At 38.5% G+C, this 27,001-nt stretch overlaps 1 protein-coding gene across 2 annotated transcripts in view; it reads left to right on the forward strand.

The window, feature by feature from the left end:
- Window positions 1-26,104, forward strand: part of WDR11 (WD repeat domain 11) — a 54,821-nt gene extending 28,717 nt beyond the window's left edge. Inside the window, exons 14-29 of one of the 2 annotated variants that reach the window (XM_036898687.2) lie at window positions 2,547-2,655; window positions 4,602-4,726; window positions 5,455-5,602; window positions 9,396-9,502; window positions 9,881-9,995; window positions 10,377-10,548; window positions 17,185-17,293; window positions 18,194-18,256; window positions 19,496-19,561; window positions 20,390-20,567; window positions 21,163-21,258; window positions 21,780-21,945; window positions 22,453-22,550; window positions 22,997-23,142; window positions 23,855-23,934; window positions 25,160-26,104. In XM_036898687.2, coding sequence (XP_036754582.2) covers window positions 2,547-2,655; window positions 4,602-4,726; window positions 5,455-5,602; window positions 9,396-9,502; window positions 9,881-9,995; window positions 10,377-10,548; window positions 17,185-17,293; window positions 18,194-18,256; window positions 19,496-19,561; window positions 20,390-20,567; window positions 21,163-21,258; window positions 21,780-21,945; window positions 22,453-22,550; window positions 22,997-23,142; window positions 23,855-23,934; window positions 25,160-25,323 — 1,942 coding nt within the window. In that variant the 3' untranslated portion in view covers window positions 25,324-26,104. Of the gene's footprint in view, window positions 1-2,546; window positions 2,656-4,601; window positions 4,727-5,454; window positions 5,603-9,395; window positions 9,503-9,880; window positions 9,996-10,376; window positions 10,549-17,184; window positions 17,294-18,193; window positions 18,257-19,495; window positions 19,562-20,389; window positions 20,568-21,162; window positions 21,259-21,779; window positions 21,946-22,452; window positions 22,551-22,996; window positions 23,143-23,854; window positions 23,935-25,159 lie in introns of those variants that run through there. The other variant, XR_005027369.2, reaches the window with a different exon arrangement.
- The last annotated feature ends 897 nt before the right edge of the window (window positions 26,105-27,001 follow it).

The raw sequence follows: 27,001 nt of genomic DNA on the forward strand, positions 1-27,001 counted from the left end.
CTAGAATTTTCTTTGTGGAAAAGTTTTTAAATAAAAGTTTAATTTCTTTTATAGATACAGAGCTATTCAGGGTTTGGTGTTCTGGTTTTATTTTCCATCAGTGAGCTTTGGTAGTTGGTATCTTTCAGGTAATCTATTTCATTGAAATCGTTGAATTTATTGATATAAACTTACTCATAACATTCTCTTATTCTTTTAATAATGTCAGTTTGATCTGAATGATCTTTTTTATTCCTGACATCAGTATATTACATCGATCAATTCTGTTAATGTTTTCAAAGAAATTCCTTTTGTTTCTTTGATCTTTCTCTGTGGTTTTCAATTTTCTGTTCCATTGAATGCCATGGGTATCTTTCTTTTTTTTTTTTTCTGCTTTCTTTAGGTTTAATATGTTAGTTTCCTAGTTTCTTAAAGTAGAACCTTAGATGATTAAGGTCTTTCTTTAAAATTTAATATAAGCATTTAATGCTATATAAGCACTATTTTTCTTATACCTGACAATGTTTGATATGGTAAGTTTTCATTTTAATTCATTTTATAGTATTTTTAAATTTCCATGGGATATTTTATAGATATATAGTTTAATTTCAAAATATTTAGAGGTTTTACCAGTTATCTTTCTGTTAATTTCTAGTTTCTGTTAGGATCAGAGAGTGTATTTTATATTGTTTCAGTCCTTTAGATTTAATGCGATTGTCATGTGGCCCAGAATATGGTCTGCCTTAGTGAATGTTTCATGTACACTTGAAAAGATTGTGTGTTCTGCTATTGATTAGAGTACTCCATAAATATTGGTTCATGTTGGTTGATAGTTATTCAAGTCTTTTATATTCTTACTGACTTTCTGCCTGTTACTGAAAGATGAGTGTTGAAATCTCAAATTTTAATTGTGGATTTATTTATTTTTCTTTTAAGAACTCAGTTCTTAGGGTATTTTAAAGCCCTGTTAGTTGGTACATTTGGTATTGTGTCCTTTTGATTAATTGGTTTCCTTGTCATTGTGAAATAACCTTTTTGTTTTCGGTAATATTCTTTGCTCAGAAATAAATCTGATTTGTCTGATTAATACAGTCCCTCCAGTTTTCTTTGAGTGGTGGTTACGTAATATATCTTTTTTCCAACCTTTCACTTGTGTCTGTGTCTATAAAGTTGATTTTTTATAGACAGCATGTAACTGGTGCTTGTTTTTCTATTTAACAATGTCTGTTTCCAGTTATGATATTTAAATTATCAATATGTTATGTAATTATCAATATGGCTTATGTCTAATCTGCTGTCTTACTAGTACTTTTCTTTTTTTCATTATAAATGAGTTAATAAAGATAGTTTTTAATTTATTAGACATTTCTATTATGCAAAATATCAATTGTTATAACCCATATAAACAAAAGTTCCTTGGGAGAACTCAAGAATGTTTAGAATGTAAAGGAGTCCTGAGACTAACAAGTTTGCAAATTGCTCAGTTAAATTGTTTGGCCTCTAGTCTCTTCTTTCCAGTCAAGCTTTGACTCTTCATACACCTGCTGGGTTACTACATCTAAAATAGCTGATCACATCATCCCTTACATCAGAACCTCCAGTGACCCACAATTTTCTGCAGAAGAAACCTACCCTCGCATGGCATTTTAGGGTGTTTTAGGTCTTTTATAATGTGATCTGTATATAATATAATGCGATCTTATATAATGCAATCCCATTTTAATTTTCTTTCTCATGATGATTGCTCACCTACTCTTCATTTCCAGTATTATGTTCCCTCAAATACTCTGTGTCCTTTCCTGACTTATGCCATTTGCTGCACTTGTAACTCTGCCTTGAATGCCATTTCCCTGTTGTCAAGATAAATATCATCTTTTGTAGTAAATCTTTATAGCATTTACCAAATTCTGTCTTATATTGGTCACTTATATGCAAGCCTTAGATACCTTTATATTAGAAATAATAAAAATGTAACACACTGCATTTGTATAATCCATTATGGTTTATAAAATTCTTTCATGTGTGCTGTCCCTTTTTTTTGATCCTTATAGCATTTAGTGAGGTAGGTAAGACAGGTATTAGTAACACCATGTTGTTGCATGGTTTTTCTAAGGTCACATAATTGTCAAGTGGCAGACTTTGTCCTGAGCTTTGACACACTGAGAATGGGGATCCTCCTACTCTGTCACATTTTCCCAGTGTCAGCATGATAGGAACCTTACATACTTCCTTTAATTTTTACCATAACCTGCAATCCATTGAGGTAGGTAATGGTATTCTTATGTCATATATGAGAAAATTGAGCCTCAGGAGGGTTACCATAAATTGTGCATTTTCTCATTCTTCTGAGAAAGGCGCCTTGCCTAATTGTGGCTATTTGGCTCTCAAAGGTCATCTTAGGGCTTTACCTTCTTGTGACTATTAATCATGGGAGCTAAATGTGAGTTTAAATTGTCCATGTTTACAGTATGTCATCTGAGTTTTATGATATACCAAACTTTTTATTTGTACTACTTATGGTGAAAATTATGCAAAAAGGGCTTATTGAGTAATTTTGTTTATTTTAGGCAATATTTGGCAGTTGTATTCAAAGATAAACCCCTGGAGTTATGGGATGTTAGGACTTGTACCATTCTTAGAGAAATGTCCAAAAACTTCCCTGCAATAACTGCTTTGGTAAGTCATAATTGAAAAGCTCAGTAGTTTATGTAAGTATGTGTATAGATGGTGAATATTTTTCTTTAGTTTGAATTGAAATCATTACTGCCATGTATTATCTTTTTAAAAATGTATGTTCATAGATTATCTAAATAAATGAACGTAACTCTTGTTTTCTTGGATGGGTTAAGCTAATATCACATCAGTGCAGTGCCAATTAAAATTTCACTTAGATATTTTGAGGAACATGATAAACATATTCTAAAATAGTTATGAAAGAATAAATGTCATAATAGCTAAATGGAAAAAGAGAATTAATGTGGGTGGTGTGGGTAAGGATGGGGCCCATCCTACCTGATATAGTACATATTACAAAACCATAGAAACAAAAGCACTGTCATATAGGCCCAAGAATAGGAAATGAACCATATCATAATGAGCTCACCAACAAATCCATGAATATTTGGGAACATAATGTACTGTGAAGGAGTACCTAAATCCAAGGGAAGGACTGTGTAGGAAACAGTGTTGGGAAAGCTGTCTTGTTTTATGGAGAAAAATACTGGATCTCTACCTAATTTTCAGAGGTAGGCTCCATAGGATTAAAGACCTACATATGAAAAAGTGAAGCTATAAAATAAATATAATCAAATATAGAAGAATATTTGTGTGTCTGGGGGCAGGAGAGGACATTAGAAGCTCAAACCAAAAGGCAAAAACATTAATGCTTATAATTATACTAAGATTAATGCTTTCTGTTCAATGAAGGACACCGGTGTCAAAGTTAAATACAAAAGACAAATTGGAAAAATAAATCTTCCAATGTCTAACACCAATAAGGGGTTAACTAACCCCTCTAGGTTGTGGGAACTCTGCACATAAAAAGAAAAGACATGAACTGCCAGTAGAAAGATGGGCAAAGTATGTAAGCAATTAATGAATGTCAGAGAGACCCAAAAGGCAACAAGCATATGGAGAAATATTCAGACTCATCAGCTTTTAGATAATGTGCAAAGTAAAATAGCTGTAATATACCTTTTAGACTAACAAAAAGTAGAGAGCCAGATAGCATCAGATGTGGGTGTAATATGGGCTGTAGGAATCCTGTGCGCTGCTGTTGGGAATGTAGACCCATGAAGCCATCTACAGAGCAAACCGACAGCACATAGGCAAACACAGATGTCCTCCATGCTCCAGCTGTTCAACTCCTCTGTTGCAAGGGTGTTAACTGCAGTGTTACTTGTCATGATGAGAGCTTGGAGGCAATCTGTGTGTCCTGTGTTGAGAGAACAGATGACAAAAAATTGATGGATGTACCCGTGGAATATATTAGAGTATCAGAAACAACAGAGAGGTGACTTGCATACATTATGCTAAGTTAAAGAGTTAGAAACAAGATGAGATCCATAACACAAGACTATTTATGTAAATACTAATTCATGCATGTAAAATCACCATGTTAAGAATTTGCTTATATGAGAAGGTAATAGGTTGAATGCATTAGAAAAAGTGGGAGTATAGCAGAATAAATAAATAATATGAGGTTTAAGGGAGACCGGTGGATGATAATGGGCCATGACTCTAGGAACATGATGATCTCACCCTGGGCACTTAAGTGGGAGGGAGTGGAGGTCGGGGTGGGAGATGGCATTATTGAATTTATTATTTTCATTTTGTGAAAAAAGAACAGAAGGGTAGACTTTTTGGAAATTTGCCATTAAACTCTTCTACCTTAAGCTCTAATTAAAGAGTAGATACAGAAGGATGTAGAGAGAGGTTATTAAAATCTCCCTTCAGCTCAAATTATAGCCTTTCTATAAATAGATAAAACCTAAGAATAAATGGTGAATTCGTGTGTAGTAATAAGTGATGCTGGGCAATGGCAAGTATGCCCAGCTATTCTGGGAGGATTCTTGGACAGAAGGAAACTGAGTGCTTCTGGGTATCCTGTCTTTGCTTCACAGGAGTGGTCACCATCGCACAACTTGAAGAGCCTGAGAAAGAAACAGCTGGCCACCCGAGAGGCCATGGCCCGCCAGACTGTGGTCTCGGATACAGAGCTGAGCATTGTTGAGTCTTCTGTGATCAGGTGCGGTGTGCTCTGATTTGCAGTTTCCTGCCATTTGTAGTATCTGTCATGGTTGGGAACTTGACAGTGTCATGCAAAGGTATCTGTGGTAGCAAGTGGCTCTCTGCTTTTACACATTGTTTGGTGTTTCAGTACATAACCCAGATTGCTGAAGAGTTGATTTTATTATTGCATTATTGTAGTCGGTAACTTACACAGTAATATCCACACATAAGCACACATTAGTGAATATGATCATCTCAGTATCCTATTCCATAAACTTCAGCTTCTGAAATTAAGATGAGCATTGCAGGAACACACAGATCACATTGCCATTTATGTACACCAGTGACAATGAAGTGAGAATTCTAAATTTAAGTACCATGCGCATCCTCATCCACCAGTTACATGAATAAAAAACTTCAGAGAAAATGGTGGGTCACTGTGTAAGGCCTCTCTTCTGATGAGGAGTATTCTACAGTCAAAACAGAAAGAGGTTTCTTTTTCTTGTGTGTAGCCTGGGTCATCATATTCCTCTGCACAGGATAAGTGTTCTCCCATGGTGAGACTATTTGGGAGTAATTTGTGTTTTCCTATTACTAGCTGGGCAAAAAGTAATTTCAGCCCTTTTTAAAAAAACTGGTTTTGGACCTCCTGTTAATGCATCTATGCTTTGGGCAAGTTAATTAATTATGGGTGTCACTCTAGGGAAAAGAAACACCTTTCTCTTATTTCTCTCTATCCCAAAGCTTATTGCAGGAGGCAGAAAGTAAATCTGAACTCAGTCAGAACATCTCTGCCCGAGAGCATTTTGTGTTTACTGATAATGATGGCCAAGTTTATCATCTCACTGTTGAAGGAAACTCAGTGAAAGACAGTGCTCGGATTCCACCAGATGTGAGTCCAACTTGATTAAATTGTCATTAAAAGTTTAATTAAAGATTGTGTTTGTTCCATAGCCAGTGAAGCTATACTTAGGTTGGAAAGCTTACTGTAAATAAACTTTGCTATTTAAGGAGATGCCTCATTGATTAAACTTGTTCTGTACTGCTAGAGAATAACACAACTACTATGATTGAATACTTACGATGTGCTACTCATTTTTATCCCCATAATAATCTGTGAGGAATTATTTCCATTTTCTCTGTTACAGAACTGAGGGAGAATAAGTAACTTTCCCAAGGTTGTGCAGCTTAGGGACATGGCAGTTTTAAATGTAGTTCTATCTGTCTGACTCCATTATCTCTCCTCTTTCCATTTCAGTCATTACCTGAAAGGATTTAACCTACAATCTATATTATTTTTGCATAATAGAAATCAGGTTGTAAGTGTACTGGTATTATTAATACTTAACTTATTTACACATTTCCTTCATGTGGCCTTGTGGAGGACTCTAACTAAGGTTTTGTAGTTAATAATTTGTGTTAGTGTGTATCTCACAGGTTGTTTTTAATCGCTGGATTAAGAAAATGTTTTTGTTAACTAATACTGTTAATTGTGAAGTGGAGGCATGTGATGATTTCTTAAAATGCATATATCTCTTCAAAATTGCTATCTGAAAATGAAATGCCTCATTGAATGCCAGCCCTCATACTTTACATGTAGTGCGGGGGTCTCCTGAGGTTGTAGTCAGGATGCTGGTTGGACGGGTCCACTTCCAGGAGAGCTTACACACAGGTCATTGCAAATAAATGCTGGCTGTTGATGAGAGGCCTCAGTTCTTCCTCATGTGGACCTCTCCAAAGGGCTGTCTGAATGCCCACCACACAGCAGCTGGCTTCCTCCTGAGCAAGGGGTCCGAGAGAGAGCACAGAGCTAGCTGCCACGTCTTTCAGGACCTGGTGTCAGAAGTCACACCGTCATTTCTGCAGGATGCTGTTAGTTCATGGGTCAGTCCATTCACTGAGGGAGGTGACTACCAAGGGACCTGAATACCAAAAGGCAGAATCAGCAGGGACCTCTTAGAGGCAGGCTGGCTGCCACAGCTTCCTTACTGACAAGTATAAAAGGATCAAGGGCATCCAAGCAACCTTCACTAGTAAAAACAGAAGCTAACATGTGAAAGTGCTTTTCAAACTGTAATTCTGTTTTTACTATTACATAGAACAAGTCATATATGAGACTTTGTAATGTCTATTGAACTATTTCTAATATTGCCAAAAGTTTTCACTAGTTTGAAAAGATGAAAATAATGCAAATGTGAGAGATTGATATTTAGTAGTTACAGTAGGAAAAATAACTTTAAGTGTGTGGAAAGAAAAACAGTTGCTAAAGTGCAGGGCAATGTTGCTGTCCTTGGGGAAGTAATGTGCCTGCTTGGTAATATGAATAAGGCCCACCTGAGCTCTTCTGGTGCCATTGAAAACAGCCCAGTCTCTGTTCTCTGATCCCTTCTCCTTTGAGATCAGAATGTGAAGCAGCCCAATAATTTTTGAGATGCCAATTCTCCCTGACCTCCCAAAAAGTTTAAAACTTTTGGACCTTAGGCACAGGTTTTCCTTTCTATAAGTGCTGTCACCATGATAGTCGTACCATACAGCCTCTAAGATTCCATCTCTTTTTGTGGAGATCTGCAGTCAGGATATAGCAAGTCTCTAATCTGCCTGCCAGATCCATTTTTCCCCCCAAAAAAGCAGCTTCTTCAAGGAATGACCAGCCTCCAATGAAACTAGTACATATTTTAGAGCAGATTATTTTTAGGGAAAGGGAATTAAACATCTACTATATAGTATATGAGGAATTAGTTTTAGTTCATTATTTTTATTTTCTGTAACTATAATATTTTCTAGGGACTATATACAGAATTTAGACAGAGGTTTGTTTGCTTATTTTAGCCAAATATTTGTCTTACCCTCCTCCCAAATGTAAAATATTAAACATTTCTTCTTGGTTGAAACTTTCCCTGTGGATTTTGGCCCCAGAACTATAGAATATATACAAATGGTAAGAAGGAGAGGAAAGTTTGGCATATTTAAAATTATGTTCGAATGGAGAATCTGTAGCTGATTGTCTTTATTCAGAAAACTGGAACAATGGGGCGAGAATGAGTATCTCTGCTCTGCTGCCAGCCTTAACTTCGATCTTTTCAACACCATGTTTTACATATGGGTAGCATATCAGTGCCAACTAATAATACTCCATTGAGTTGAATCTTACATTGGTTTTGGTTCTCTCAGGATTGTTTGGAGCCACAAAGCAAGTTTATGCCACCCCTTCTGAAAGCCGCTTGATGACTCCACGTGGCTTGTAGCCCATCAATAAACTCTTATGTAGAAAGTCTGGATTATTTAATTGTACAGTTATGTTAATACATTCACTTGTACTTCTAAGCTGGTAAAACTGATTTCTGGCCTAATTTATCTTTAATATCTTAATTTTTAAAAGGTAGAAAGTAAGATTATAAAATGTGAGAGTTTTCAAAACTGAAAAGTAAATTTAAAAGCAAAGTCTTAGTTAAACATTTTGATACTATGGTCAGGAGGCGAGAAATAAGATCATGGAGTGTTGCTTCATATTATACAGAATCCTATATTTAACGTAACTTCTAAGTTTTTAAATTAAATTCATTAAAATACTCATTTTTAATCTGATTTTTTTCTTCTGTTTCTTGACTGCCACTAGGATGTGTAGAGTATTTGGTGTGTGCCAAAAGCAATATGGCAAACTCTTGGAGCTTTCCTACACCTTGGCTATGGATACCACAAGAATTAAACACGTGAAATTTTATGTTGTTCTATAAAGGCAAAACAAGATTCCTTTTAATAAATAGAGAAGTAACTGAGCAAATAATATTATTTGATAGCTAACATTCTTAGACTGTTTACTGTGTGGCAGGCATTGTTTTAAGGCATTTACTTGTATAAATTTATTAGCGCAGGAACTCCTTAACTTTCACAAACTTATCCTACTTTATTGATGATAAATACAAGACACAGAACAATTAAGTAAATGTGTCCCAGATCACACAAGAAATTAAGTGATAGCGCTGGGATTCAAGCCCAGGCAACTGACTCCGGAGCCCAGGCTCCTAAAGCTCCGCTCTCACACTACCCGTGTGCATTTGTTAGGGCAGCAGGCTCCTTTCTACCCCCCTTGAGAGGTGTTTCAATAGTGTTTCATTCTTAGATTTTTGTTTCCATACATAACTTCTTCGCAAAGCTTTTTGTGAATTCACATTTGCAGATGCTTTTAATACACAGTATGTCATCACGTTCACTATTCTAGAAGGCATCAGGGAAGCCCTGGGTCCTCTTTTTCAACAGAAAAATTGCTGTACCATTAGCTGTGAAGCAGCTTTGAGTTTCCCCGGAATAGATTTATTTATCCTTTGGCAGTGAGAGAATTTGGAGGTGGAGATGTCTGGAAAGGGTTTATTTTCCTAGTCTTTCTCTTTCCATTTTCTTTTCTTTAAGGTATTTCTTCCTCAAAAGACATTCCTTCCCTGTAATTTCTAGTTCAGATACAGTGTCTGTCCAGTTGCAGTCTTCTGCTTCGTGGTTGAATTGTATCCGCTGGTAGCTCTTCTAGTGTCCAGAGTCTGCGTTTGGCAGCATTCAGACTAAAGCAAAACCGTTTATAATTATGTTTTATTAAGATATCTTTATTGCATCAGTTATGAAGTAAAAAGTTCCTCTGTTATGGCTGCTTATAAATAATGAAATTCATGTGTATTTGTTGCTGTTGTTTCCAGGGGAGTATGGGTAGTATTACCTGTATCGCTTGGAAAGGTGATACATTAGTTCTCGGAGATATGGATGGAAATCTAAATTTCTGGGATTTGAAAGGCAGAGTATCCAGGTATGTGGCAAGAATGCAGTCCTATTATTTGGTTAAAAAAAAAGTAACCTCTGTTGATAGGATTCTATTGGAGGCTTGTGAGCTGGTGAGTGTGGTCACTGAATGGCTGAGTGTAGGTTGGGCCCTTGGATCTCTTGTCAAAGAACTTGGGGGAAGAGCCTCTTAGAAGACCCTGAGTGGCCATGCAGAAGCGCTGAGACATTATGCTAACTGTTGTTGAAGGGCAGACCCTGACTGTCAGATGGGTCTGCTGTCCCAGAAAGTCAGGTGGTTTTCCCATCACTAGGTGTTGTCAAAAAACAGAACGTCGGACGTAGTTTCTAGTGGCAAGACACTCCTATACTTGATATTGGTGTTTTTGTTTTTGTTTGTCCTCAGAGGGATACCTACGCACCGAAGTTGGGTGAGGAAGATTCGTTTTGCCCCTGGTAAAGGAAACCAGAAATTAATAGCGATGTACAATGATGGAGTGGAAGTGTGGGATACGAGAGAGGTAGGCCCAGCTCCACCAGGGCCCCCTGCACTTGAAGCTGCTGGTCATAGGAACTGTGGTTTTTTTCTGCCTTGTGATTTAGAAACAAAAACTATATAATGAGTTTATCAAACTTTGTAAAATAATTTTCTTCTTTTTAAAAATTTTCTTTCATAGTATTTTTGTCCTAAAGGTGACAACATATATTTTTTTCAACATTATTGCTATCTTTGGGACCTTTAAAGTGCAATCTGCATGTGAAAGATAGATTTCTAACGATTGTTCAGTTTTAAACTTGCACTGGGCGTTTGCCACATGCACTGTCTTTCCTTGACCATATAATCTGGATGATCAACGTGTCCCTTTTCTTTCTGAAATTGACAACCAAATTCACTTTTGAAGGTTCAGATGGTGAGCAGTTTAAGAAGCGGAAGAAATGTGACCTTCCGGATATTGGATGTGGACTGGTGTACATCAGATAAAGTGATCCTGGCCTCAGATGATGGGTGTATCAGAGTCTTGGAGATGTCTATGAAGTCTACGTGTTTTAGAATGGATGAACAAGAGTTAACTGGTATGGAATTCTAATGGAAGGTGCTTAGAAACCTTTTTTTATTTTGCACAAGCTGTGCTCTCCTCTGGAGAGAGCTGCTTCTATTTCATTTCAATCTTACTTTCTAAGAACCTGAGTTTAAGAAAATACATTAATTTAAAACTTGAGTGTTTTGACTGCTGAGATGCTAGACTATTTTTAGCTGCAGACGTCACACATTCCCCAACTGTAGTTTGGCAAGTGCCCTTTCTTTGACCCTTTTCCGAGTGTTTTGTCAAAAGATCCAAGCTTATATTTATATAAATGGTTATCTCAGAATTGAGGAGATCTCATCAGAAGACATGAATCTAATGGTAAGGTACTGTTGGCTTTTTAATGATGAGCCTTATTTCTTTTGTAACCATATATCATTGAAAAGTCATTTTGACTTTTCATGAATTCTGAGTATCATGATTCTGATGCCTACCTTATGACTTATTAAATGACAAATCAAAAGAAAATTAGATGATTGCCCTATTTTACTCTTTTTTATATGGTTGTTTTGAGATTAGTTTTTACCACAATGAAAAATATTTTAGTAAAAGTAACCCCATTTACAACTCAAAAAAAGCATGAAAAGATTGTGAATGCAGCCATCCGTCCATTTGAAAGGCAACTTTTGTCAGATGGAATGAATGCATTGTTCATCCTTGAAGATACTTTCAGATGAAGAACTGATTCTAATTGGGACAAAGCAGGAAACTTCCTGCATCAAGTATTTGGTGTATACTCCAAGCTGTCTGATGTGTAAAAGATTTCCTAAGAGACTTGTTTAGTCATTTATTGAGTTTCAGAGCCGTCTGCTCTGGGAATGTCTGCACCTTGGTAGCGTCAGCCTTTGGCACGTCAGAGCCAGCAGCGTCTTGAAGACTGTGCCTCTCACATTTTGTTCATGCCTGAGGCACTGCCAAGTTGCTGCTGATGTTGGCTGGGCTACATTTAACGAAGTCAGGTGTGCTTCTGCGGTATCTGGGTACCATTGCTCTTACTGTGTCACTGTGACTGCCATCTAGTGAAGCCGCAAGTTGAGCATTGTGTTCCCATCATCTGTCCTTGAGACATATGCCAGCTCTGCAGAAGGAGCAGGACCTCCTCCCAGAGATGGACGAGCATTGGTACTAATTTTAAACCTAAAATTATTATGGAAATTGAGGGAACTTAAAGGATGATTTTTCTCTTAATTTAGTTACTTGTTCTAGGTAAAGAAGTGTGCAAATATAATCTGAATGTTTGAAGAGCTTTTCTTTCACCTTTAATTTAAAATTTGAATCTGAAAAGCTCCAAAGCCAAGGTAGCTTTTCCTTAAACTGACTTCAGATTACAGCTCATTATTAACCCGTGTTTAATACCATACTTGAGCATGTGACCTGCAACCTGATTTCAGATTGTATTTTTCTTTTAAAGTTTTCCTATTTTGTTTTATTTTTTAAAAATAGTCCTCTCTATTTAAAACCTATACATGCTTATGTTACACTACAAGAAGATATGTCAAAGAAATAATCAATCTTCCCAGGTTTTCTTCCGCCTGCTACTTCTATAGCTTTTCTTCTTCCTTCCTAATTACAACCCTTAAGTAGAATTCGTGCCTCATATCAAAATTACCGAGTGTCATAATTCTTCTAAGTGGTAAAGATACCTCAAGACAAATGCTGGGCATAGAAGCCACAGGGCATAAATATGCAAAGAAGTAAAAAGCTAACCTTTTCAAACAATATTGCTTCTCTCTCACTTACCAACTTCACATTTCCCTGTATGGCCCCGGAAGATGACTGGTTAGCCAGAGACGGGTAAGATTCCTCAAGGGAGGAACAACTTAAGACAGGCACAGTCATGGGGGGCCATCAGGTGAGAAATTGGGGACCAACAGAGGTGAGGCTTAGAACCTCACCCCCCCTGTTTTGAGAGAAATCTTCTGCATCCGTGGATGTTTTATTGCCCTTGTCTAGCTCGGATTAACACATAGTCTACAGGCACACACCTGATCATCTACATTTGCCCTCTTAACAGCACTAAACTATGTTTTCTACCTTTATCTTGCATCTACCTACCACTTCAACATTTTATTAAAAATTATAATAATAATAATAACAATAATAAGGGAGAAATGTGGGATTCACATATAAATCAAGTATAAAAATCAAACGAATAATCATATTTGACCTGATTGTTTGTAGTTCATGATGCGTGATCAAAACTGAAAGTTTCTGTGATATGACTGCCCTTGCACTGTTCACCATGTAAGAACTTATTCACTATGTAAGAACTTGTTCACCATGTAAGAACTTGTTTGTTATGCTTTAGAAGATTGGAGACTGTTGAGAATTAGGCTTGGGGTTGATTAATGATTGTGCATTGAGTCCCCTATACAGAATTTTATTGTTGTTAACAACCATCTGATCAATAAATATGAGAGATGTCCTTTCAAAAAAAAAAAAAATCAAAGACTCAATTCTAAAGGGTTAATAGAGGAATTACAAAGTAACTCTGTAGCTTGCATTTCCCATAGTACTAAAATAAAGCTGCTGCTTTTAGTCCAAAAAAAAAAAAAAAAGTCCTCTCTAGGGACATAGAGGATTTCTGGCAACTTGCTGCACTGATGGACAGTGACTGCACTGGGGTGTGGGTGGGGACTTGATAATATGGGTAAATGCAGTAACCACATTGTTTTTTCATGTGAAACCTTCATAAGAATGTATATCAATCATACCTTAATAAAAAATTAAAAAAAAAAGAGATAAATGGAATTAAACATGCTAATAAAAACTAGATTCCAGTCTTTATATATTAATTATACCTCAATTTTTTTTTAAACTTTAACTGGATTATAAATTTCCTATTTAATAAAAATACACATTTACTTGCAAAAAAAAAAAAGAAATGTGATCACTGAACTTTACAATTTTCCTTAAATAATTTGACTTAGTCTACTGTGTTTTGGCAGTGTTTCTTCAACTTTATTGTACAAATAAATACTTTGAGAATTCTGTTAAAAAAAAAAAATAGTCCTCTCTAATCTCTAGTAGTGCAGCCTCAGCCAGAAAGGGAAATTTTTTAATAGTAATGGGGAAAGGTCAATAAAATCATGCATATATCCTATAAATTGAACTTCAAACTCAGAATGACATTTGATAAATGTTAAAGAATAAAAACTAGTGGTAGTGTAAATAGGGAGTTAGGAAAAAATGTCTGTGTGTTTGCCTACAGATACCTGTTGGTTTGGTCTTGGAAAAATATGTTTGATATAATATATTTCTATTCTGGGGAATTAGAAATGTATTCTGCACTTAGTATGGAATAAAAGTAAGATGACTTTAGATCATATGCATTGAAATACTTAATATATTTTCTTCAGTTCTCCTTAATAACAAGTAGAGAATATCATAAAGTACTGATTCAACTCTGTTTTCTTGAACAGCTTAGGTAGTCCTCTTCCTCTTCCTTTACTTATGTTGGTCTCACCCCTTTACCCCCTCAGTAAAGAAGGAGGTCAGTCACCGTAGAAGATTGGAATCCTGTTTTTGAGTTGGAGAACACTTCTTGTCTGCTGCCTTATTTATCAGGGGCATAAAATGATATAAAAAAAAGTCTTAATTTTTTTTTTTAGCAACATGTAAAGAGTGAGACTTGTTTACCAACATTCTAAAATAATGCAGTTTCCACACACTTTAAATAGTAGTAGCATGGCGTCAGAGACTATTCGACCTAACTTTCTCCCTATTTGGTCCACTACTAAACACATTTTTCCTAAATGAGCGCTTATAGAAGGAAGCTTTCTAAAATCAGATTTGTACACAGACTTCCTTTTCACCTGCCTCAACTTTCCACAGTAATTTCCAGTAGTTTTCATTTGGGGTATTTGGAAATGTGTCCCAACTTGTGGATGTGGGGAGGTACAGGGATACTAAACAATATGCAGTGCATGGGATATCCTGGACATTGAAGAATTGTCCTGCCCAATGTCAGTAGTGTCCCTTGTCTCCCTTCTTGTCCCCTCAATGCGTCACAGTGAAAAAAATCACCAAAGCAGGTTCCTCTGTTTCCCAGATTGCCCGCTCACCTTGGACATTTGCTACCTCCTGGGGAGAGAGAGTAATTTTTCTACTGCTTTTCTTCTTGCCTCTTCAGTTCCTACTTTTCTGTAGGATTGCCTGCTTACCTCTGACATTTGCCACCTCCTAGTGGAGGAGGAATAATTTTCCTACTGCTTTCCCGCTTGCCTCCTCTGTTTCTGATTTTCTGCGTTAGTGTCACAGAGGCCACTAACAGCCTGGGTGTGTTTCTGTTAACATGTCAGATAGAACCCAGATTAGGTAGAATGTGTCTAAGAGAAGAAGCAATGATGCCAACTGCCTTTTCATTCTAATTGCATAACTTCCAGCATTGAGTGGCTCTCGTAGATGAATTTCTCCAGCTAAGATGATCACCTATTACTTTTTCAAGGCTCATCTTTGTCTTTGAGAAGAAATTTTTAAATAAATTTGAGGGCGGAGGTAATAGAGTTCTCTTCCGATTTCTTTGTGCCCATTGGGATGCTTTGGAGAAATAAGACATACTTGTTTTTAAAAATCAGACATCTCCCTCAGTTTACTCATTTACTTGATAAATGTCTTGTTCACTTTACGTAAAAATTCTGGAATGCTGTGTTGCAAGATTCTCTTGTGTCTTTTCATTGTCCATTGATTAAAAGTCTACCACATAGCATGGAAACTGCCCTTGAACCTTTCCAAATTTAATTTGTACTGTTAATTTTTTGTTCCCTTGCATTTACTGTGTCCAAGCATTTTGTCACTTAATGCCAGCAGCTACTGCTGTTTAACAGTGAAAGGGACCAACTTGGAAATGTGAGAATTACATGGCTTTCTGTCTGTTAAGGATGAATAGAAAGAAAGAGCATTAAGTAAACTAACCACCTTCATCCCCACTGGTGCCGATTATAATGACTCGGTGGGTGGGTAGGTAGCCTGGTACATTCCTTCCTTTGTAACTTGTGTGGAAAAGGAAAGATGAATTTGAGTACATGAAAAATTAAAAAAATTTTTTTTCATAGCAAAAGAAACAATAAGCAAAGCAAAAAACATTTTAACCTGGGAGAAAGAACTTGAAAGTCATTAACAGACTGTCCGTAGAAGAGCAAAAATATACAAATGGCCTTTAAACATGAGCAGATGCTCAACTTTATTCATACTAAGAAAAATTATAAATTAAAGTGCACAAAGAAACTGTTTCTCACCTATTAGATTAGCAAAAATTTAAGAACTTTGAAACATACTACAGTGCAAGACTATAAGGGAACAGTTACTCATATGCCCCTCACAGAGCAATCCCTGTAGGAAGGAGTTTGGCAATATCTAACAAAGCCACATGTGCATTTACCTTTTTACTCAGTGGTCTCACGACTAAGGATTTACCTTAAGACACACGTCCATACATATGACCATAGCAAAATTTTGGAACAAGTCAAAGTACTTATCCATAGGAGACTGGTTGAATAAATTTGGGAGCATCTGCATAATAGACGTCTGTGCAGCAGGAAAACAGAATAAGAAATATCTCTGTGAACTGATAGGAAGTAATAGTTAGGGTATATGTAAGTGAAAAATGCAAGTGTAAAAGATTATATATAGTCTGTGTGTTTGCTTATCTTACAAAAAAACACAGAGTAATCCAAAAACCAAAGAAAACAGTTATAGATAGGAGGTAGATAGAAAGATGGAGAGAATGGGGATAGACTTTCTTTATTTAGTTGAAACTTTTGAGGCATTTAAAGGTTTTACATATTCAAAAACCACCGGATAAAAACAGAAAGGATGTAAGAAAAAACAAACCGTAAGACTGAACACAAACATTCGAATCACACAAACACAAAGGATATTTCAAACAAACAAAACTCACTGTACACCTTAGTGGTTTATATTCAAAGTTGCAAAGGGATTTTGAGTTTTGCTTGATTGGTTGACAGTGGCACTAGTAATTTTGAAACTAGTTTTGTGCATGTCATAGGCTGAAACTGACTAGCATGTAAGTTGGAGTTTGGGGGAATAAGGGTTCCTACCGAGGGAGAAGGGCTTTGTTGTGTCCTAAGGCAGTCAACTGCTGCCTGTCAGGGATGCTAGGGCCCAGAGTCTAGGAAAATAATCCTTTCGTTCAAGGGCTGCCTTTGTGCGACCTGAGAATGCCATTGCTTAGAGATGGCCTGGTTCCTTTCATGACAAGCTCAGGGTTGATGGGCTATTTTTGCTTTACTACTCTCAGAAAAGCAAAGACATTTAATAGGATGATACAGGTAAATACTAGTATTTTAAAAGAATGAGCTTTGTTGATACCTGTCGAGTCATTGCACTGAATCTTTTATACAAATAGGGTCTGTGTTTTATACCATATAGGACACTTAAATTTTAAAAAGATGGAGAAAAGTTATATTAATCAGTTTGATTGAAGAGAATCTCTCTACTTTTAGTTTGTGTATATTCAGTATAATGAAAATACTTTCTCAGTTGCCACTGGATTTATGCATTGTTTTCTGTTGACTTCTTTGTAACTGAAGTATAGCTGAAGCTTCATGGTAATATAAAATTTTATTTTATTAAAAAAACAACTTTTTTTTTTTTTTTGGTCTAGAGCCTGTGTGGTGCCCATATCTTCTCATTCCAAGGGCCGCCCTCACCTTGAAAGCTTTCTTACTACACCAACCTTGGAATGGACAGTATTCCTTGGACATTTCTCACGTGTAAGCTGTTTCCATTTTTATTTTCCCTTCTTAATTTCCTTGGGGTTGAGGGACACTCATCGGAATCAGCAGTGGCCCGTAACCCAGGGCTTAAAAGAACCTTAAGACCGAGCTGAGACAGAGATGCAGACACACTAAAAGAATTGCCAGTCTTTTCCACTCCTCCGGGCCTTTTGGGAGGGTGAGTCTGGGGAGCTTGGGTACATGCTCTGCCCTCTGGCGGCTGTGTGGCTGTCTTACAGTCTCCGCAGGGGGCATGGCGTGCTGAATGTGAGGAGAGCCCTCTGAGGCCAAGAGAAGTTGGGCCAGGCTTAAGATTCTTTTTAAGAGCAGCAAGAATGGGCCTACTTCAGAGGTATTTTATGTCTTATAAATCTCAATGCCTGCCTCTTTGCAAAAAAATATTCACAGAAACTATTATTAGTGGTTATTAGTTAAGCCCACAAGTGCTGCTGAATTTATGCCATGTAGAGTGCACAGGTGGGCATAAGTTAGGGGAATAAAAATAACAGGCAATGAGTCATCTATTTTTCACGAAGTGTCTACTTAGAGAAATGAAGGTCCATTTTACAGAGCAGAATGAGCAAATTTATGTCATTGCAAAGCTCCTTATTAGTGACTCTAAAAATGATAGTTTTCAGAGTCCTTCTGCTAAGTTTTCTGGTTTCTTGAAAGCCAGAGAGACTTTCTTCACTATTTATTTGTTTTGACTAAGTAAGATAAAAGCCAATGTTAAAGATTGGTGGACTCCTGAGTAAACAGTTGCTATTTTGATCTATAACTAGGTTTTTAGCCAAGGACTTCAAAAGAGTTAATTCTATATTAGCACAGCTTTTTTTCTGGTGAAGAAATAAGTGCTTGAAAGTGAGAGAGAACTCATTCAAAATCTTTTCTGTACAGTGACTATCCAGAAAATGAAGAAATAAAGAATCTCCTTCAAGAGCAGTTGAACTCATTGTCTAAGTAAGCACCCCAACGATGTCTTATTAGCAGATAAGAATATGAGAAAGAAAAGTATAATAATTTTGGCTTTTTAAAATTGAAATAGGTTTTGTTTTAGAAAATATTCATGGCCTGAAGTGAGACCATTCTAGTCACAAAGGCTTATTTCCTTTTAGAACCTTTGTTATGTAGAAAAGTGGTTATTTAATAGCATCCACCTCCCACAGGCTCCTGAGTATAGGGTTGTTCTGGTGCTGTGTGAGGGTAGGAATAGACACTGTGGTGTGAGTGGCCCTGAAACCAGCCTGCCTTCCCCACAAATCCAGTATGTGGCCTCATGGCAGGGCCCATATGCAGGGCGACTCTTGTGTGCCAGCTTCTCTCTTCTAAAATAAGTTCTGTGTGCACAATTCTGGCTAAGAAATGAATATGCCTCCTAGAGAACCAAGAGTGTTTAAAAGTATGTATTGGGAACAATATTGCAAAGGTAGTAGGAAATTATGGGTCCACGGGAGTTCTTGGTAAAACATAATATATTTTTGTAATGTAGAATCTGTCACATGTAATTATAATATTTAATAAATTAATCAGAATGTTATATTGATGTCATAATCTAAATAATTATTTTGTTTTCTCTATCCAAAGGTTAACATTTGTCTTTAAATGGAAAATAATAGGTTTAAAGAATATATTCCCTTCTCTGGTTAGTGAATATTGTATGTTTGGCTATCTTAGAAATACTAATTTATGAAAACACCAGCCTTTCTATCTTATATATTTTATTTCTGAAATAGTTTCAAAATAAATTCTGAATGTATCTTTTCTAAAGTATATACTGCTCTTGATTAGTAAAATGATTTTATCAATAGTGACATCGTTATTCCTGTAGTTAGGCTGCTGTTCATGTTTTCAAAAACTGGAGTTGAACTATCATAAAAATATGAACCAAAATCAGTGCCTCACAGCCTCTGTGTTGGTGGATGGGTACCAGTTCTCCAAGCCTAGATACACTCTAAGTCCTATCAGCTTTTGTAATTTCAGGGTCATGGACAGTAACTTCTTTTTAAGTTCTAGACATATACTAGCTAATCCAAAAAGAATAAAAACTTTACCAGCTTTAAGGAAACAAAATTTTAAGTGAACTAACAATTTTGAGTGGAATTTTCCCTTTCAAGGGGATTCATTTATCTCTTTGATTTATTGTTTAATTTAAAAAATTTTGTCTTGCTTTGTCTGCTTTGTCTGGATTCCTGTCTGTAGTGACATAAAGAAACTCTTGCTTGACCCGGAATTCAGTCTTCTGCAGAGATGCCTGCTTGTTTCAAGGTAACACTGTTGGAAGTGTTCTGTGTAAGACACTGAGAGACAGAGTTTCAGGATAACTCATTTCTCTTTTTAACAGTATTTAGTTAAGACAAAACAAGCTCTTCAGATTTTAGAAAAAGATATCAGTTCATCCTCAAGATTTGACTTAAAATTAATTTGGGAAATAGTAATACAAAAAAAATTATATTTTAAATGTGAGAACTAGGCCTTATCTGTTGAAAAGACTGCCTTCTACAGACAGCTTTTAAAAATACGTTCATTTTTAAAACATCAGCTATAGAAGTCATGTCCTTAAATATACTGTATACTTAATTATACAATATACATAACTAAATGTAAGTTATATTTAGAAGCAGTAACCTGTATTTCCTCACTGTTCAGTAGAGGTGTCACTTACAAGAAAGACATTTCCCTCCGCTCACCCAAGAGTAAATTCCACATTTTTTTCCACACCTTATCTAGCTAGTTATCCCAGAGGAACTTCCTTAATGTGAAGCTATGGTCCAGATTGAAAGGTGTGCTAATAGCAAACCAGGTAAATAATTGCCCAGGCTTTAGAATCATGGTATTGCTCTTACGCAAAACAGAGAGAGGCTAGGTGTGAAGGGGCCCCATGCAGTCAGGCCCTGTATTGTTTGAGGGTCATAAAAGGGCTGGAAAACTTGCTGCTTCATCTGTTTTGTGCTGCCAGGCACATGCCAGTATCCCAAACGGCCTTTCACATGACGGCACTGTGCTGCCAGGGCTCAGACTACCATAGGCGGCCCCTGCCTGGGCCCCCCGTCTGCTGTGTGAATTCAGTGGGTACTTGGCTTTCATCCTTCCCAGGCTGTACGGCGATGAATCAGAACTGCACTTCTGGACGGTCGCTGCCCACTACCTGCACAGCTTGTCCCAGGCACAGTCATTGAGCAGCCCAGCTACTAAGAAAGTCACTTCCCGGGACAAAGTGAACAACCCACTGGATATATGTTATGACCTACTCTGTGAGAATGCCTATTTCCAGGTATTCTTTGTTAAAACCTTTAAAGCTAATTTGATTACTTACGTCTTTGTAAGTATCTTCAACTTGGGACACTTTTGAACTGAGTTAAGGCCCACATAAGAGTAAGGAGTCCCTTGGCACGTTCACATAAAAAAGGCCTGGCTCAGGACTTGAAAAGCTCATAAATGCTTACTGAGTTTTTTAATACACATTAAAATTTTATTATTCACAGTCTTGATTTATTCATTTTAATTCTTTCACTTTATATTCTGTAAATAAGAAATGTTTCTTTCAGTTGGTTTGGATTTCTAGTCTGTGTATGAAGAGAGAGCTTCATGATCTTCATAACCTCTAGCAGAGTACTTCAGTACATGTAGTTTTTTCATCTGGCTCTCTCAGGGGCCAGTTTCTGTAAGCAGGCTACCTTACACATAAATGATAATACATTTCAGTGTTTTTTCTTTTAAAATTCTTATATTTTTGGATTTCTATAAAGTTGATTTTCTGATAACCTCAGAAATCAAAGTACTGTTTATTAAAATGACTTAAGTGCAGTAAAATTTAACTAAGTCTTACAATCCAAGCTTAATTTTCCTTTTTCTTCCTTCTACTCTAGAAATTTCAGCTGGAAAGGGTTAATCTACAGGAAGTGAAACGGTCAACTTATGATCATACAAGGAAATGTACAGACCAGCTACTCCTCCTGGGTCAGGTAGGTGAAGTGTTATAACTCCTTTCATGTTTTGTGGAGTTGCAGGTTTTGTATTTCAGAGCATCACATATAACACATACACACACACACACACACACATACACACAGATCATCATGTTTCCTGGAAAGTGTGTAAGTGTCAATTTAGGCTTTCTCTCAAAATAAGACCAACAAACCCTGTAAGAAAGAAAAAATATATGGTCAAAGCTAGCTTGTAATTTTGGCTTCCATAATGTCCTATGAGGCTTAACTGTTTTGTTTAGCTTTTGTGTGTCTGAATGGCCTTGTGCAAAGCTAAAATAAGCAGTAACTTGGGCATCTATATAAACCAGACAGTAGTTTTTACCTTTGTCCCAAAGAAGCAGTACAGTACTTTTAATTTTTGTAAATGTAAGCAAAGCATTCAGTTTTTGAAAATAAAAGTTTTCTTTAAGTATATAATTCATTGTTCTAAATTATGAATTATATTAGGTTATGTTGGAAGAAAATGGTCTCACAATTAGAACTGTTTCTCCTACCAGACAGACAGAGCTGTGCAGTTGCTATTGGAAACAAGTGCAGACAACCAGCATTATTATTGTGATTCATTGAAAGCCTGTTTGGTCACAACTGTCACCTCATCAGGCCCCTCTCAGAGCACCATTAAACTGGTGGCAACTAATATGATTGCCAACGGCAAGTTGGCAGGTAAGGCACAGTTTGTGGGTATATTCATCAGTTCTCTGGAAAATCAGACCTATTCCCAGCAAAGTAGTTGGTTGTTAAGGGTATTTCTTTTTTATATGTATGCTGGAGAAATATAGAAAGATTAATGCTAGCTATTTATAGATGATCACATAATGTAATCAAAACCGGAACAGTTTTAAGAGTGAAGCCGGGGCACTACTAATACTTACCCAGACAACTGGCATAAATTGGACAAACCTGAGCAGATGGACGTGATGAAAACCAGTGAGTGAGATATGCTTCACCTGTCGTTTTCTGGACTCTACTTGTGTTTCCTATTCTGGCTACTTGAGTGGTAACATTGAAGAACTCTAGTTTAATATTTCATGTAATATATAAGCCAAGAATATCTCTAGAAGATATAAAATACACAAGACCAGATGCAGTCAAGTGGTCATTCTCCTTTTTAGTGACGTGTCAAGGAGGGAGCTGCCGTATCACTTGAGGGGCTGCTGTTTTATCTTCCAGAGGGTGTTCAGCTGCTCTGCCTGATAGACAAAGCCGCAGATGCCTGCCGCTACCTGCAGACGTATGGCGAGTGGAACCGGGCTGCATGGCTTGCCAAAGTAGGTGATTCTAGGTGGTGCCTTGAGCATTTGGGCTAGAAAGTTCACTCTTGAACTTTTGACTCATGAGTTAGGAGCATTTTTTGGCTGCAAAGCTGCTTTGCAGATATTTTCTTGCAACTCTCATCTTTCTATTCTTCATGAGTATAAATTATATTTCTTCTTACTGATAAAGGGAGGTTAAATTGGTAGCAATTAAGCTGGCTCCTCTCCCTGCCGGGGTGTGAGCCCAGACTGCAGCCCCAAGCATTGCCAGGCCCCCGGCCCCCGCAGGCTCGGCTTGCTGTGGCTGCTGTGCATGGTGAGCAGCGGTGTCGGGCAGTGTGCTAATAAAGCAAGGCTCACATTATTCATAGGAACACATCTTGTTTTGATGGAATTACATTTTATTGCATCCTGCATGCAATGCAGGACTTCTTTGTTTTTAACGTGGGCATCTTTCTCAGGTCCGTTTAAACTCTGAAGAGTGTGCCGATGTTTTAAAGCGGTGGGTTGACCACCTTTGCTCCCCACAAGTCAACCAGAAGTCGAAGGCCCTGCTGGTCCTCCTGTCCCTGGGCTGCTTTTCCAGTGTGGCCGAGACCCTCCACAGGTATGCCAGAGCACTCCATGGCCAGGGGCCTGTGATGACTCACTTCACACTCTCCTGAGGCTCTGCGGGTGGAGGGATGGACAGAGTGAAAGGAGAAGCGCCCACTTTAGGTTTCTAAAGAAAACCTCCAGGGAATGGGGCAGTCAGTGTTGGTTCCTTCATTTTGTCTAGGAGTTGCATTTCTTGCCTGTGTACCAGTCACAGCAAATAGCTAGGTAAACACTATCAAAGGAGCCTTCAGAGAATTGGGGCCAGTTCAGCTTAGAGTAGAGTGGGTGAGACAAGGCTAGAGAGCCGCAAGCAGGCTAAAAGGCCGCTTGGCAGCTGGACCGTCCCCTCTGAAAAGCTTGAAGAGTAATACCCATCACTTATTCTGGGATGTTATCTATTTTCTTAAAACTAAGGGAGGTAGATTGAGGCAAAAGACTACTTGTTAAATCTGGACAGTGGGTCCCATCTCTATAGATATCTGTGTAGTTGAACTATCTCACAATTTTTTAAACTAAAAAGATCGTGGGGTGGGGACGTGAGTACCCTCCCCTCCATTTCTCGGTGAACCAGGGCTTAGCACGTTGCGAGTGTGCGTTACGCAGCACTCGAGTTTCCAGCAGAAATGGGTACAAGTGTTTGTGTAGAAACACACCCTTGGATGGTTCCACCCCCAGATGCTGTAAAGCACAGAGCCTAACCCTCATTTTGTTCTGTTGAGTAGCATGAGATACTTCGACAGAGCTGCCTTATTTGTGGAAGCTTGTCTCAAGTATGGTGCACTTGAAGTCAGCGAGGACACAGATATCCTTTGCCCGGATGGTCACACCGAGGAGGGGCATGGGACATGAGTGGGTTTTAGGATTCCTCCTCATTGTGCTTCTGGGGTTATACTGGGAAAGATCCGTATTCTGATTCACCAAGGCCAGTAAAGAGGGAGAGATGAGAGGGAAAGAATCGGGAAGAAGGATGTTGCGTTGCTGGCATCAGCCCTAAGATGGACGGAAAGGCAGGAAGGGCTGAAAGGGGAGGGACCCCAAATTCTGTAATACTTTGTTTGGACTTGAAAAGAAGATAAAGAACCTAATTTAGGAAAACAATAGGAGCCTGTACTTTAAAATAGTACTGTTTCAAAAGAATACACTGCACAGAATTAAATTGTATATATTTATCTGGAATAAATAAATAAAGGAGTCTCACTGTTACTCTGTGACAGCCCAGTATGCAGCAAGACCAGTGTTTCAGAGAGACATGTCAGGCGGGCAAGGCACTGTGGTCCACCTCCAACCAGGAATATTTTATTTCTTCTAGACATCATTGCTCCATGTTTTTTTATCCTTGTAAAGAATGGGCTTGAAAATATAAGTCCCAGTTGCTTGTGTTTGCAGAGCCCTTTTGTTCTCATTGCATATTTTCTTGAATTACTATGTTGTGTCCTCATTTCTATGTGTCAGGTACTTGGTGTTCTGTGTATTTTTTACAGAAAATTAAACTAAACTTGGCCTTATTCAACATTGTGTTTGTAGGCACTGGTGAAGTTCACTCTAGTTGGAAGGAGCCGTTTTGAATCTCAGGACGTAGTGGAGCAGGGCTGTCCAAAAACCTAACACCCAGACACCCGGAGCTCCTGCCTCTGGGCAGGCTCTGTAATTAGAGCCCTTTGTTGAAGCTGTATTTGCCCCCAAGCCACCAGCCTCTCAAACTTCCAGATACCGCAGGGGTGTATACTTAAAGCATCTTTCTTTTTATAGTCTTTGGTTGCGTTTGGGTCTTGGGAGGATATGGGAGGGGGGTTCCGTGGGTGTCCTAGAAGGAGAAGCTTTGGGCGCAGCTTGGGCCAAGTGTGGTGCTGTTATAGGGGGGGGCTTCCCCCCCAGCCAGGAGTCGCCCTCTGCAGGGGAGAGGTGCCTGCGCCCAGCCCCTCCGCAGCAGCTGCCAGCTGGTCCTTCTTTCGGACGGGCGGGAGCCTGGTGAGGTGGAGCCACCATCTGCTTTGCCCTCGCCCTTCTTTTCCTTAACTGTGGTTTACAGAAACTCATCTCTGCTATATACGCAGACTACGCCCGGAGTTTGAAAAACCTCGGCTTTAAAGAGGGAGCAGTTTTTTTTGCTTCAAAAGCTGGTGCTGCTGGCACAGATTTACTGACAGAGCTGGCATCCCCCAGCAAGAACCGACCACAGTGTGATGGGTGAATGTGTGCCAGGGAATCTGTCCCTGCAGGGAGGTGGGTCCGGGGGGTGGTCTGGCTGTGGCCACGGTCACAGTGCATCCGATGGGGGTGCCATCCCCTCCGGGTCCTGGTGAGCTGTTCCTCCACTGGTCTATGGCTGCGTGTGCACAACAGTGCATGAGCATTTCCCCTGTTAGGAGTGGGTTCTGCGTCCTATATTCATCTCTGAGAAAAACAGGAACACTTCGGATTTGGCAAGTGCATAACATTTTATACTTTTGGAGATGGCTTTAAGAGTCCCTGGAAATACTTTTAATTTTTTAAACTTAAAATTCAAGCAACTGAATTGCTTTCCTCATTGACAAAATTTAAAGATGTTTGGGAAATCTACAGTAAAAGTTTGTGAGACCTGTTCTCAAAAATGTGCTGTGCTTGTGTTGATGTACAGTCATTGGAGATGTGAAGGGAAATGCATACAGTGTAGATGACTTACCAAAGCATTCCTCATTTCTTACCTTGGAAACAACTGTTACTCCCTATCTTAGACAGATGGTAAATTTGTCATTTTAGGCTCATAGGGAAAGTTTAAGCTTCATGTTTTGATGCATTATGTGGGGTCTTTGGTATTCTGAATTTTAGCTTCTATGATGTATTACAGTAACCTCCTTTTTAAAGCCTCTGTGCTTTAATTTTGTCTGTGTTCTTCCAACAACTGAAATATATGTGGCTATTGTAAATTATTGCTGATAATTTAAATGTCGGTAACTTACAGAAATGATAAATAAAAAGAAAATTTCAGCCAAGCCTATTGTTCTCTGAGTTGCTGTGCATATGGCCAGGCAGTGTGCTGGCTTCTCAGGAGTCAGTCCAGCTGCGCACCCTCCGGAGTCTAGGCCACTTGCTAAACCCAGAGAAACTGGGCGGTGGAAATTGCGGGTGCACCACAGAGTAGGGCATGGCTGCCTCCGAGTTCTCGAGGGGCACAGCTCAGGGCATGGCTCACAGAGGTGAGTAAGGAATGGTCTCCGGGTGCTGCATCTCCGCACCCCACCAAAATAGCACGGGAGGTATGATTTGTAAGTAGAATTATAGCCTCCACCCTTGGGTACCAATCAGCCTGACCCCCTCGGGCAAGGAACTGAGATCCATGGAAGGAGGCATCTTTCCTAGGAGTTCTTGCTCCCAGGGCAGTGCTTTGGCTAAAGGTTCTGGAGGAAAACCCAGGATCCGTTCATGGGGTCCGGTAATTGGTTCACTTCACATGCCTCCTTTCTTTGCCCAGGCAGTTATTTCAGAATTTCTAAAGGCCGTGGGCAAACACAGCTCTCTTTATATTTTTTATTAGTTAAATGATTGTACAGATGTAGTTTGATTGTCCAGGTATAGTTTATTCAACCATCAACTAGCTAAAGGGAAAAAGAATGCTGGCCTTAATAAGCAGAGGAAAAAGAAGATTTATTCCCGAGTAGGGCATTTTGACAGGTGAATATGCTTGGGTTAGGAGCCAGTGAGCCGGAAATGAGGCGTTGCCTGACGTTGGGACTGAAGGAGGGGACCAGACAGAGCAGCTCTGTAGGAACCCGCCCAGCAGGGAGGCCAAGAGCCCAGGAGTTTGTCACAGTCCAGCTGGTTACTAGTCGTTACTCTTCACAGGACAGAGACCAAGTCTATGTCGAGTTACAACTGAAAATCCCATTGCA

The sequence above is a fragment of the Manis pentadactyla genome, chromosome 8, assembly GCF_030020395.1.
Source record: "Manis pentadactyla isolate mManPen7 chromosome 8, mManPen7.hap1, whole genome shotgun sequence".
Lineage (NCBI taxonomy): Eukaryota > Metazoa > Chordata > Mammalia > Pholidota > Manidae > Manis > Manis pentadactyla.